The 14,146-nt window shown below is 50.4% G+C and overlaps 1 protein-coding gene across 1 annotated transcript in view; it reads right to left on the bottom strand.

Annotated features, from left to right (window-relative positions):
- Positions 1–6,443: 6,443 nt before the first annotated feature.
- The window catches only part of VSTM2L (V-set and transmembrane domain containing 2 like), a 38,540-nt gene continuing 30,837 nt past the window's right edge, over positions 6,444–14,146 (bottom strand). Inside the window, exon 4 of the mRNA XM_019972397.2 lies at positions 6,444–7,831. Coding sequence (XP_019827956.2) covers positions 7,559–7,831 — 273 coding nt within the window. The 3' untranslated portion in view covers positions 6,444–7,558. The remainder of the gene's footprint in view (positions 7,832–14,146) is intronic.

The raw sequence follows: 14,146 nt of genomic DNA, 5'->3' as shown, positions 1-14,146 counted from the left end.
AGCAAATTTTTGAAAAATTTAGTTGGGAGAAAAAAACAGCAAAAACAAAGCCAAAAGACAAATAAATAAAGACTGACAAAAATATTTGCCAATCATTGCACAAAGAACTCCTGCAAATCAATAGTATGACAACCAAGAAAAAAAAAATAGAAAAATGGGCAAGGATTATGAACTGTTCGTTCACAGAAAGGGAATACAAATGGTTCTTAAGCAAAAAGATGCTCAGTTTCACTCATAAGGAAAATGAAAATTTAAACCACCACGAGATCCTATTTTAGCCAACAGACTGATCAGGATCAAAATATTTGATAAAAGTGTTGGTGACATGGGGGGAATCAGGAAATAGGGCCTCTCTCTCACGTATACAGCTTGTGGGTGTGTAAGCTGGCCCAGCTTCTGCGGAGATCAATTTTGTAATATTTACCAAAATTAAAAATGCAGAAACTCTTTGAATCAGCAATTCTAACTTCTAAATATTTATCCTACAGATATATTTGCATATGGATGCACAGATTTATACTCTGGGAAATTCACAATAAACATTGTTTATGATAGCACAAGATTGAAAGCAACCTCAATGTTCCATGCTAGGGGACTGACTACATAAATCATGGTTCATCCACATAATGGGCTATTCTACAGCCAATAAAAAACCCATGTGGAACCATCATGAAGGTAGATTGTTAGGTGGAAAAAGCAAGATTCAGACCTGTGTATATCACATTATATCATTCAAGTATTTTAACACACACACATGCACACAAATGTAACTGGAAGGAGAGTAAGAAATTACTAATGGGGAGACTTCCTTGGTGGTTCAGTGGTTTAGAATCTGCCTTCCAAAGCAGGGGACTCGGGTTCAGTCCCTGATCAGAGAACTAAGATCCCACATGCCTAGGGGCAACTGAGCCCATGTGCTGAAACTAGAGAAGCCCGTGAATCGCAACAAAGAGCCCAAGCAATGAAAGATCCCACGTGCCACAACTGAGATCCCATTCAGTTAAATAAACAAATATTTTCTTTAAAAAGAGCTTCCTCATAATGGTAATTGTTTCCAGGAAGAATTGGGAAATGGTGGATAAGTGGAAATAGAATGTAATTCTCTATAAATACTCTTGAATTTTAACATTCATATCATGTGCCCTTATTACTTATTCCAAAAAAAGTTTTTTTTAAGATAGTCAAGGTGGCTTGGGGGGAGCAATTTAATAGAATATCTGGTGCTAGCAATTTCATGTTTAAGGATTTCCCACACACTCTGAAATACCCTGAGAGTGCCACGCTGTTCGCAGAGCCATACTCAGGTGATCATTACCTGTAATAGTAAATCATTAGAAATAACTTAGATGCCCATCAGGAGGAGAGTGGTCAGGGTAACTGTGGTACATCCTCTGTTGAAATACTCTCCAGCGAGCAGCAAAAATGAGATAGGTCTGTATGTGGCATGCGGTTAAGTGAAACAAACACCGACCCTTATAAAAAAATGTATTATTTTTTTAAGTTATACATGTTTGTTTCTTTAAAGAATCACATAGCACATTACTTCTCCAACTATACTCCTCTGGCCACCTCCATCAGAATCCTGTTGGATGAGGACTTCCCCGGTGGTCCAATGGTTAAGAATCTGCCTGCCAGCGCAGGGGACTCCGGTTTGATCCTTTGATCCCTGGTCCAGGAAGATCCCACATGCTGCAGGACAGCTAAGCCCCTGCACCACAACTACTGAGCCTGTGCTCTGGAGCCTGTGAACCGCAACTATGGAAGCTTGTGCTCCATAAGAGAAGCCACGACGATGAGAAGCCCCTGTACCACCCATCAATGAAGACCCAGCACAGCCAAAAATAAATAACCCCTCCAAAATTTCTGTTGGACATACTTATTCCTGGACTCCACTCTAGAGTTACTCAACCCCAATCCTGGATGGTTCACAAGCTCCCGTGACTCAGATGGCCCTGGGTTTAGGTGATGTGTGGGCCCCAAGAGGGCAGGGCACCTCGCCCATTCTCAGGGTCCCTAACAGGGCTCATGAGTTCCTTCCTCCTCCCCCTGGACCAGGCCTCCAGCATCCCTGCCCCACGCTAGTCTTCACTGAACTGCTCGGATGATTCTGCGAGGTCCCTGGCTGTCTGCTTAGCTGATCTCACAGCCAGCACTTACTAGGGGCTCAGAGGGCAGTCAGTCCTGCCCTGTGCTGGGAGGGTCCAATCCCTGACTGAAACTCACTGAACTCTCTCTAATCCTTCTGAAATGGGGCATCCGTGCCTCCCACTCTGAATCCTGGGGTGAAGGAGCAAGAACTGGGGTGGGGGTGCAGAGGCCTGATACTTTGCTGTCAGTTTCTCCCATTCCCACCCAGCAGGGAGCAGAAAGGGAAGTTCTGAAGTAGAGTTGACAGGGGAGCCCTGAGAGGGTCTGCCCCTGAGGGCAGCTGGGCAGGCAGGATGCGTGGGGACTGGGCCAGGATTCAGGGCCTCGGAGACCGAGGGAGCTGGGCCAGGGCTAGAGTCGCCCAGGAGCATGAGGGGGCACTAACCATCGAGGTGGGTGCCATGGGTCTGAAGGTCAAGAGGGGTCTGGAGTTCTGAGTTTACAACAAGCACCCGCCCCGGGCTACTCTTCTACTAGGGAGCAACTAACTTTGGGTTGCGAGGGGAAGTTTCTGAGCATTCAGGACAGGGCCTGGGGACCCCCTATAAGAACTTCTCTCTCCAGACTTCCCTAGTGGCCCAGTGGTTAAGAATCCCCCTGCCAAAGCAGTCCCTGGTGCGGGAAGATTCCACAGGCCACCACAACTACTGAGTCCACGTGCCCTGGAGTTAGTGTTCCACAAGAGCAGCCACTGCAGTGAGCAGCGTATGCACTGCAGCTAGAGAGTAGCCCCCACTCGCTGCAACTAGAGAAAGCGCGTGAGCAGCAGCAAAGACCCAGCACGGCAGGGGAAAAAACAAAGAACTTCCCTCTCTCAGGGCTGCTGTTTCTCTGCTACCACCCCATCCCCCACCCGAGTACCGTAGGCTGCCACTCTCAGCTCTGCTCTGAGGTCAGCATGATTTGGCTGTGGCTTCTACATAAAAAATCACGGCAATATCAACAGAAGCCAGAATTTTCCACGTGCCTCCCAAGTGTCTGTTGTGGGCACGTGGGTGCTTTGTTATCGTTAAGAGGATCCCATTTCCCTTACAATTCACCCCTGTAAAGTGAAAAGTAAGAAAGTGAAAGTCACTCAGTCGTGTCCAACTCTTTGGGACCCCACAGACTATACAGTCCAGGGAATTCTCCAGGCCAGAATACTGGAGTGGGTAGCCGTTCCCTTCTCTAGGAGATCTTCCCAACCCAGGGATCAAACCCAGGCCTCCCGCATTGCAGGCGGATTTTTTACTAGCTGAGTCACATAGGAAGCCCATACAAATTGTTATGATGATTTACATTGTATATGATTTTCTGTGCTGTGCTGTGCTTAGTCGCTCAGTTGTGTCCAACTCTTTGTGACCCCATGGCCTGTAGCCTGCCAGGCTCCTCTGTCCATGGGGATTCTCCAGGCAAGAATACTGGAGTGGGTTGCCATTCCCTCCTCCATGGGGTCTTCCCAACCCAGAGATCAAACCCAGGTCTCCTGCATTGCAGGCAGATTCTTTACCATCTGAGCCACGAGGGGTGATATTAAAATTTCATTTTTTTTATTTACAGAGGTGTGTGTCCATCACCCCAAATAATTCCATTGCCCCAAAAAAGAATCACATACCCAATCAGTCCCCACTCTCTTTTCACCCAGCCCGGGTGACCACCAGTCTGCTTTCTGTTTCTATAGACTTTTCTATTCTAGATATTACATAGAAATGGAATCCTACAATATGTAGCTCTTTGTGTCTGGCTTCTTTCACTTAGAGTAACGTTTTGATTATCACTTAGAATAATCCATGGTGTAACACATATCAGTACTTGGTTCTTTCTTATTGCCAAATCTCAGTAATATTCCACTGTCTGGATACACCACATTCTATTCATCTATTCATCAGTTGATGGGTATTAAGGTTGTTTCCACTTTGGGGCTATTATTTATGAATGAATAAATAATATGAGTGAGTATTCATGCACAGGTTTTTGTGTGGACATATGTTTTCAGTTCTCTCGGGTACATACCTAGGTGTAGAATCGCTGGGTCATATGGTAACTCTATGTTTAACATTCTGAGAAACTTCCAGACTGTTTTCCCAAGGAGCTGCATCATTTTATCTTCCCACCAGCAGTGTATGAGGGTTCCAGTTTCTCCACAGCTTTGCCAATGTTTGTTATTCTGTCTTTTTTTATTAGGTGTTCTTATTTTTAGCTAATTAATTTTTGTGGCTATGCTGATCTTTTTTGAGGTGTACGGGCTCTTTGTTGCACCGTGTGGGCTTTCTCAAACTGCAGCACACAGGCTTCTCTGGTTGTGGCTCAGGCTTAGTCGCCCTGCACCATGTGGGATCTTAGTTCCCCCATCAGGGATCAAGCTTGCGTGCCTTGCATTGCAAAGCAAATTATTAACCACTAGACCACCAGGGAAGTCCTCTGTGTTTTTGATCCTTGCCATCTTAGCATATATCAAGTGGTACTTCATTATGATTTTCATATACATTTCCCTGGAAGTGTTCCCATTTTACAGAAAAGGAAACTGAGACTCAAAGAGGTGAAGAACCTTCCCCGGGGTCCTGAAACAGTCATGGGCAGAGGCAGGATTCTATCCCAGGCACTCTCTCTCCCCTGAGCTGTATTCCCAGAGGAGCAAGAAAACGCCCTCCCAGGAGGAGGGCACTCCCCTAAAGAGTGAGAGGGCTGTAGATGAGACACAGGCTCTTGGGAAGGTAAAAGGAGGTCCCGTGAAGCCTCAGGATTTCCTGTGGAAAAGTCCTCTCCTGGCGCAGTATAGGCGCTCAGGGCCTATGAGAATTGTTACCACGCTAGCACGAGCCTGTACCCCCTAGACCTTCCCAGAGGGACCTGGGCTTTTCAGGCCTGCCTTGCACTTGGGGATTTCTAGAAGGGACCATGTTCATTGACTGCTGGCCTGAAAGGACCATCGGTCACAGACCGTCCAGACCGGGGATCCTGTAACCAGTCCGAGCCCTGCTGGCTTCACAGCCTCATTGATACACATCCTCATCCAGCCAGCCATCCGCCAGCCTGCTCTTCTCTGAACTTCAGCTTCCTCATCTCAAAACTGAGGATACGTGCCTCCCTTTGGGGCTGCTGTGGCGGTCAGCACAGTGCCTGGGGCACACTTAGTGCTCAGCCAACGTCAGTCATCATTCCAGCAGCTCCCAGACCCTGCCCTTGAGGAAGCTCACTCAGTCTGGCTGGCAGGGGAGCTCGGGGACAGGCAGATGCCCCAAGCTCCGTGTGGGTGATGCCAATGGTTTCTGTAGGGGCACAAAGCGGGTGCCATCTGGGCATGCTGGCTACAAAGGCTTGACTGATACACCCCCAGGCAGATTCTCAGCAGGACCGAAGTGGGCAGGACTCTTGGCTGGGATGAGCAAAGGGGAGTCCAGAGCCCAGGGCATGATGGAAGGAACAGTCAAGCTTGGCAAAACAGATTTCAATAGCTTAGCCTCTCTGAGCCCATTTCCTCAACTGTAATATGGGGGTGTTGATACCTGGGGAGAAAATGAGACCCCTAAAGGGATGCCTAAACCTCCCAACTGAGCAGTCCACGTGCTCACATGCAGGGCCATTAATTACAGTGCACCCAGATGGGACCACAGATTCTTGTCAACAGTATTAATGGATGCATAAATTGATAAGTTGTAGGATAGTCGAACGGTAATAAAAATGGACACATTACAGACACATGAAATAATCTAGGTGAATCTCACAAACATAGCAGTGTATGAAAGAACAGATAGGGTATAATTCCATGCGTATAAAGTTCTAAAAATGTAGACAAAACTCAACTATATTATTTAAGATGATATACATATAGGTAGTAACACTATAAAAAAAAAAAAAAAGAACACTGAGAATGGGATTACCTTAAAAATTAGGGTGGTGGTTCCCTCTGGGAGAGAAGAGGGGGTAATCTGGAAGACACATGGGCAAGGCAGGGGGTTCTTTTCTGGGGTTGCCTGGTGAGCTGGTAACTCACCCTTACTTCATTTATAAGTTATTTATTCACAAAACAGTATAAACATGTTTTTTGTTCGCTTCTGTATGGGTAATGATCTCAAAATCAGAATCATTCGAGCGCCTGGTAATTGGATTGGCGCTGGACGAGGGCTGGTTTTCTTTCTCCTTGAGCCCCCACTGGAGTTCGTTCTGTGCTTGGGGGGCCGAGAGCAGGCGTGAGAAGGGACTGAGTGAGGCGCGGTGTGGGCTGGCCTCCCCCCGCCCCATCTCCCCCTCCCTGGCCGCACTGTTCCCAGACGTGAATGCCCCAGAAAGACTCTGCCCAGGGTTTTTTTTTTTTTTTTTTTAAATCGCTTTATTCAGGTTGGCTGGTAGTCACGGACTGGATCATGTGTACAGGGTAACCCACACCCCCCCAGGCAAAGCCTAGGCCTCTCCCACATCCCCCGACTCCATCGCTGAGGGGTGGCCAGAGGTTCCAGCCAGTTCTGAGGGGGTGTGGGGCTCAGTAGAAATATTTACAAATCACCAAGGGGGTGGGTGCCCCCCTGCTCAGGAATTGTGAAAGGATTTGGTATGGGGGGGCCCTTGGCTCCCAACAGCGCCAGGCCCTTGAGGGGGGGTTCGGCATGGGTCCTGGGAGGGGGCTGGGATGGTAGGAGCTGGCAGAGGGGGCTCCTGCAGAGCCTCGAAGACCCTCCAAAGGGTCCCGCTGGTGCAAGACTCTGCCTGGGGCCAAGGGGTCAGAAGGGAAAGGCCCTCCTTCTGACTTGCCATGTGAAGGGGCAGATCCAGGTCCCCCGCCTCCCTGGTGGGTGGGACAAGGGGCTGATTCTTAGTGGGAGGAGGCTGAACATGACTGGAGGCGGTGGGAGCGGTCTCCCTGTCCTCCCAGGGCCCCTGTGAGCCACTTGGCCAAGGGGTCACGGCTCTCCTGGGGGGCTCTGTGCCTCACTCCTTCACCAGAGGCCCTGGTTCTGCTCAGAAGATTCAAGTCCACATTTGGGAGAGGTCACCGTTCCACGCCCCGGGGTCCAAGCAGGGGATGGGAAGGAGGAGGGAGAGTAAGGCTGGGAGGCCCCCGGCTTGGGACGGGATGGGAGACAAGCAAGCAAAGCGAAACACTGGACTCTACCGAAGCTGGTGACAGACGGGGGCGGCTCGGTCCCGGCCTGGTGCCCCAGCCCAGCGTTCCGGGGCGGCTGTCCCCTGGGTGCCCCGGGCCACCTTCTCCGAGCCAGGTCGTGGCGGGGGTCTGAAGGGGGAGGGTTGGGCGGGGCTTACATGCTGAGCTGAGGGGTGGTGGGCGCAGGGCCGAGGAGGGGGCCACGGGCCGTCTCGGGGATGGGGAGGAGCTGGACCCGGGCAGCCCCGTCCCCGGCGGTCCAGCGGCTCCTCGCACACTCGATACAGCCAGAGGGGCGCAGGGCAGGCCGGCGGCGAGCTGGGCATCAGTCTAGACGCTGCAGGCCTCCTCGTCCACCGAGCGCTTCCGCAGCTCCTTGCCGGGCTTGGGGGGCGGCGGGGCGGGCGCGGCAGGTGGGGCCTCGGGCAGGTGCAGGACGGAGTTCTCCCCCGGCTGCACCCGCAGGTAGGCCTTGACCTTGTGGTGCCGGGCCTTGCCGTCGCTGAAGTCGATGACACGGCACTCGTAGGTGCCTTCGTCCGTGGGCTTCACGCGCGACAGGCGCAACTTGTGGGAGATGTTGCTGCCCACTACCTTGACCACCTGGGGGCGACACAGAGACAGTAACCTTGGCCACTGGAATCCAGGGCCCGCTCCGCGGGTGGGGCCCCAGGGACACTCCCATCAAGGCTTGCGGAATTCAACAGCAGAAAAGCAAAGCAACTTAAGTGTCCATCAACAGATCACATGAACAGGTGCTGGTCAGTTCATTCAGTGGAATATTGCATAGCAGTGAAAAACCATAAGCTAGAACTAGCCGTATTAGAGCTCAGGGATACATGGGGTGAAAAGATCTCATTGCAAAACTCTTGCCCTATGATGTCATTTCTGCAAAGAAAGGCACGAAAACACTCTACACTGGTTTTGGTGACTTGTGTGCAGGCAAGTTTGAAAACAGACACCAGGGAATACAGTGTGGCCTCAAAGCTATGGTTGTTTCTGAAGCAGAGCCCAGGGAAGGGCTGGGGTAGACTGCAAAGTGAATTCTTAGCCTTATTTGTCAAAATAAAATAAAGGCTGATTACAAATATATCAGGATGCCAATAATAGCTCACTCCAGTGGAGGTGGGGTGCAGGAGGAGCAAGACTGTGATATTTGTCTTCATATTTTGGCTTTTTGCTCATTTACTTATTGGATGGGGTTTTAAAATTTTTACTTAAAATTGAAATATAGTTTATATACAATAAGGCACACACAGCTTAATGAAATTTCACGTGTATGCTGGGTGTGACCACCATCCAGAGCAAGGCATGGGACGTTTACAGCCTTCTGGAGTGCAGCCTAGTGGCCCCTCCTTGTCAATTCTCACCCCCTTAGGTTACCTAGTACTCTGATTTTTATCACCCTAGACTAGTTTCCCCTGTTCTTGAACTCATTTGTATGTGTCTTCTTTCACACAACATACTATCAGTGAGATTCCTTCATGTTGCCTGGCTCAATTTGTTCCTTTTTATTGCAGTGTAGTATTTTATCACATGGATATATCGCAATCTGTTTATCCAGCCATCTGTTGATGGACATGTGGGTAGCTTTCAGACTAGAGCTCTTCTTAATAAATCTGCCACAACTATAAAGCTGCTGTGAATTTTTTCAATGAAGAGGGAAAAGGCAGTTGGACAGTCATATGAGATACATCACTGGGGAAGCTAGATGAGGACAGGGGACTCTGTGATCTCTTTGTAACTTTCTCTGAGTCTGCAATTCAAAATAAAAAGCTGAAATAAAAGCGAAGTTTGGCCTATAAATTGGGGGTGTTGTAAAAGGGGGCTTCCATCCTTCTTGTCCCCTTCTTCCTTAGAGCCAAAAGAAGCCCCTCCTACAGCCCCCACTCAATCTAGACAGAACAGGGGAAAACAGTCCCTAATAGCCAGCTGCGACCCCCTGCTCAGTGATGTCATTACTAGCTGGCACTGCAGGCTTGCCAGGGCCAGGATGGAGCTGAGTGAGCTTCAGACTGGTGGCCTCAGTCCGGAGCCCAACTGGTCCTTCTCTCCTGGGGGGGTGGTGATGAGGACAGATACCCAGTCTGCCTGTTCTTGCCACAACCCATATTCTGTAGGAGGACACCCTTGCTGATCACCCTTGTAGTGAGGAGGCCAGGGTGAGAAAGAGGACGGTATCTGAGGTGATGTGTTCACCATGCAGCTGGGCCCTCACACACGTGACTTCTAATCATCCTATTAATTGGCTCTGGCTTCTCTGGTTCCTTCCTCCTGGATTCCAGGCTCTTTCTGACCTCACAGCCTTTGCTGGTCTCTCTGCCAGGATGCTGTCTCCCATCACCTCCTTGACTCCCATTCATTCTCACACATCACCTCCTCCAAGAAGCCCTCCATCACATCCTCCTGTCTATTTCTTTCCTAACACTCATCACAACTGGAGAACCAAATATTTGTCTGTTTACTTGATTTTTGTTTTTCTGACTAAACTATAAACTCCACAAGGGCAGGAATGATATCTATCTTTTCCATCTCAGTGACCACTCCAGAGCCTGGTACCCTGTAAATAATAATAATGAAAAAAGAAAATGTATAAGTGTTTAAATGGACTTACTCTAGTCCCTCCTTTCTCCAAATGAAGTGGTACCCAGATATCATGCTTGTTAATTTTGGGTCACATATATATGATCATACCCACTTTACAGATGGTGAAGCTAAGCCTCTGAAAGATGTGGCTTTCCCATGGGCATCAAGTCAGTGAACCCAGGTTGCCTTTGCACACTCTAACCCTTCAAAGGTGTGATGGGCCCACAGAGGGTCACCCAGAGGTAGCAGGGCCACAGGGCATGTCCCAGGCTCCGGAAGGGAAGACAGCAGTGGGCAGCTGCTAGGAGCCTGGCTCACCCTCTCTTATTCTGACCTTCCTGGCTGGTCATCATCCCCCACAAAGCAAGAGTACATGGGTTTATGGCACAGCAGGAGGCAGGAGGTGGGACAGAGGCAGAACTGCCCACTTCCCTGTAGAGCAAGCAGTGAGAGATTCTTCCAGTTGGCCCCCTGGGTGTGGGACACCCCCTCCTCCAAGGTACTGGGGCAGGGCCCAGCTGGAGGCCATCAGCCCTGCTGGTTCCATCACTTCTGACCAAGGGCACAGAGAGGTCCTGGGGCCCTGCCACGCTCTCAGGCGAGTTAGGAGATGCCGTTGCAAATACACAGCGGGGAGTGAATTACCTCAACATCTGTTTCCCTCACGGATATTAATTATCCTTCATTTGTCAACCCTACAAGGCGCTAATGGAGTAATAATGTGAAGCGCTGGGAGGAGCGCTGGGGAGGGAGCACCATGCATGGCCCATCCCTCTGCCCACACTTTCCCTTCCCTGGACCGGAAGCCCTGGTCACTGGCTCCCTCCTACCCCGTCACCCCTGTGTGTGACCTCCCCGACCCAGGGAGGAGAAGGGAGACAAGGAGAACAGCAAACAGTGCTGGGAGGCTGGATCTGACACTGACCTGTCCCGAGCACCCTGGCCTCAGTTTTCTTGGGCTGGATTCATCCTTTCATTCGACAAGACCATGAGCGAGACCCACTCCGAGCCAGGCGCTGGGGGATACAGCTGCGAGCCAGCCAGACCCCTGCAACTCCCACCTAGGCTCCAGATCTAAGGGAGAACCCAGACCTCACATCCGTAACCAAGCACCCAGGGGAGCCGGCTTACACCAGAACGACGGGAGAGGACACACATCAGTCCTGGGGATCTGCATCTGTAAGCACCACCCAGAGAAAGCAAATAATAAAAACAGTAACAACAGTTAACAGCAGAGCTGGTAGCTAATATTTATGGAGCGCTTGATCCCTGGGAGATGATGTGCTAGAGTCTACACTTTATTTAAATCCCATAATAAATAACCCCAAGATGTAGGCACTACTGGGATACCAAGATATAGGCACATTGGGATACCCATTGTAAGGGTCAGGAAACAGGGCTCAGAGAGGTAAGGTGACTTGCCCAAGGCCACCCAGCTGGTGACAAGAACCAGGTCCTAATCATATCCCTGGGGATTCTCCCAGGACCAGTAAACAAGTCTGTCTTTCCACCCGCCCTTCCTTGTCTTTCCCTAGGCCTCCAGCCTTCCATGTCTTCGGGCAGCCTGGCCCCTTCCTCAGAAGCATCTCTTAAGTGAGAGAGCCATCATCTTACCCAGGCTTCATGGGGATGGTGGAGCAGCCTGTTGGATTTCAACATTCACAGACTGGGCAGAAAAATCCTGCAGCCCAGCCCCCCAGCATGGGGCTGTGAGGCAGAGAGACCCCCACGTGGAGGCCTGGCTGTAAATCATAATCGCCTCGGCCTTGGCCACGGGCATCGACAGGCCTTAGCAGTGCAATTAAGCACCTAATTATGCTGAAAGAGACAAGGTGGCCAGTCCACACCATGAACAAGCTCAGCCTCCTTCTTGCCTGCCCACGGCCCAGGCCTCGCTGGACACGGCAGGAGCCCACAGACCATCAGGTGGGTGGGCTGGGATCCTTCTCCCGAGCTGTACCAGGAAAAGTGGATGATGGCAAATTAATCCATGGTGCCAGACCTTTCCTCCATGTGTCCTCAGCCTAAGAGTGACGTGGTAACCCTGAGAAGGTGCCGGGTAGGGAGCAGAGGGTTAGGAGGTCCTTTCCCCAGGCCGGGCTCTGAGCTCTGCCACTCCTGAGCTTTCATCAGGAACACCCAGCCAATTCACCAGTGCCCAGCTGGTAAAAAATCCGCCTGCAATGCAGGAGACCTGGGTTCGATCCCTGGGTTGGAAAGATCCCCTGGAGAAGGGAATGACTACTCATTCCAGTATTCTGGCCTGGAGAATTCCATGGACTGTATAGTCCATGGGGTCTCAAAGAGTCAGACACGACGGAGCAACTCTCACTTTCACTTTGGCAAGGCCAGACACCAACTCAGAGTCTCCCCAAATCTGGGCCCCAGAAGGCCTCACCCATTGCAGCCAGACCCTCCCAAGTCATGACCCCCATATCTCCCTTCACACGGGCACAATCTGTCTCTGAATCCCACTGATCTTCCTGCTAAACAACACTGGTCCTTCCTTTCTCTCCGGAACCCAGATCCCCACACACTGGCCAGGGCAATATCCCAGCCTCCCCCAGGGTCTCTCCAAAGTGCTTTGCTGCTAAGTCATGTCACTTGTGTCCGACTCTGTGCAACCCCATAGATGGCAGCCCACCAGGCTGTCCCGTCCCTGGGATTCTCCAGGCAAGAACACTGAAGTGGGTTGCCATTTCCTTCTCCAGTGCATGAAAGTGAAAAGTGAAAGTGAAGTAGCTCAGTCATGTCCGACTCAGCGACCCCATGGACTGAAGCCTACCAGGCTCCTCCATCCATGGGATTTTCCAGGCAAGAATACTGGAGTGGGCTGCCATTGCCTTCTTTGGCTCCTTCCAATCCATCCCCCTAAGACAGTCAGACATATCTTTCCAAAATGGCTCCAACTTAGAACCCTTCCTGTGGTGGCTCCCCATAGTGGCTGCTGGGGGAATCCTCTCCTTTCCCTCACCCACCAACCTCCAGCAGTTTCTCCAGCACACACACACACACACACACACACACACTCAGAGAAGTTCCCTCTACTCCAAGTCAACCACCCTACACTCCAGTGCTCACTTCAAAGAACACCTCCTCCAGGAAGCCCTCCAGACCCCTCAGACTAGGTCAGGTCCTCTGTGACTGGCTGCACTCCTTCTTATTTTGATAGTCACAGCTGTAATTTTACTTTTTATCATGTGTGATGGTTGAGTTATCATCCATTTGCCACACCGGCTGGGAGTACCCTGAGAGTGGGGACTGGGTGTGTGTGACCATGGCCTTCACAGAGTAATCTTTGGGGCCTCAGCCAAAGGCCAGCTGCTCTGTGCCTATTTCAAGGGATTCCCAAGATGCATGGAGTGATTTCGACTCCACATGAATCTTGCTTCCCTTTCAGACTGCAGAATTCCATGCCCTTTGTATACCATGGATCACTGCAGGAATTTTCAAGGAAATATAGAAATGTCTTCTACAGAAAATAAAGTCGTAGTACACCATGACCCACTGCTTGGCCTGTTAATCCTTCATGAAGAATGCAGAGCTCGTGTGCTGCTCTCGTCCCCAGCCCCCACTCCCTGCATCAGAAACCATGCAGTATTCATGCATGTATCACATGTATGGGGTGGGCAGGCAAGGCAGGCAGGGGCTTGATCTGACAAATACTGCTGCCTCCTTTTAACCATTTATGCAGATTTGGGGGCTCAGAGTTGGGAGGTGCTGTTTGCTTTCCACAGTTTTTCAAAATCCAATTAGGTCCCAACAGTTAAAAATCAGGGGCTTCCCTTTGCATTACAGGGGACACTGGTTCGATCTCTGGTCCGGGAAGATCCTACATGCTGTGGGGGCTGCAGCGTGCTTTCTGAGGCCTCTTTGGCTGCCGCTTGGCTTGTAGGGCTTGGCTGGAGAGGAGGCAGGGCTTAGGCTAGCAGGGCAGGAGCACAAGGCCACATGTATACTGGGACCCAGGCTGCCCATGGCTGTTTTGGACTGAAACAGGTTACATGAATCTACAGCACAAACAACTGCAGTTAGACCAAAGAAGGGACTAACAGTAACAAAGGCAGGTGAGCCTCCTGGGAAAGGGATGCATGTGGAGAATTTCACCTTATTTTCAAATTCAGCAGTTGGGGGCCATCTCTACTTACAAAATTGTTAGTTAAGGGGAAATTAATTCCAAAACACAGCACTTCAGTGAACTCAAAAGAAAGACTTCCAGAACTTGAAAGTGGACACAGGCAGAATTTATCTGAGCCCCAGGAATGAGGTCCTGATGAGGGAATCCTCAGCATATACAAGCTCCCAAGCGAGATAATTTTTAAGGCCAGGGGA

The sequence above is a fragment of the Bos indicus genome, chromosome 13, assembly GCF_029378745.1.
Source record: "Bos indicus isolate NIAB-ARS_2022 breed Sahiwal x Tharparkar chromosome 13, NIAB-ARS_B.indTharparkar_mat_pri_1.0, whole genome shotgun sequence".
Classification (NCBI taxonomy): Eukaryota; Metazoa; Chordata; class Mammalia; order Artiodactyla; family Bovidae; genus Bos; species Bos indicus.
The sequence above is the reverse complement of the archived record's forward strand: the minus strand, read 5'-3'. Positions and strand labels throughout refer to the sequence as shown.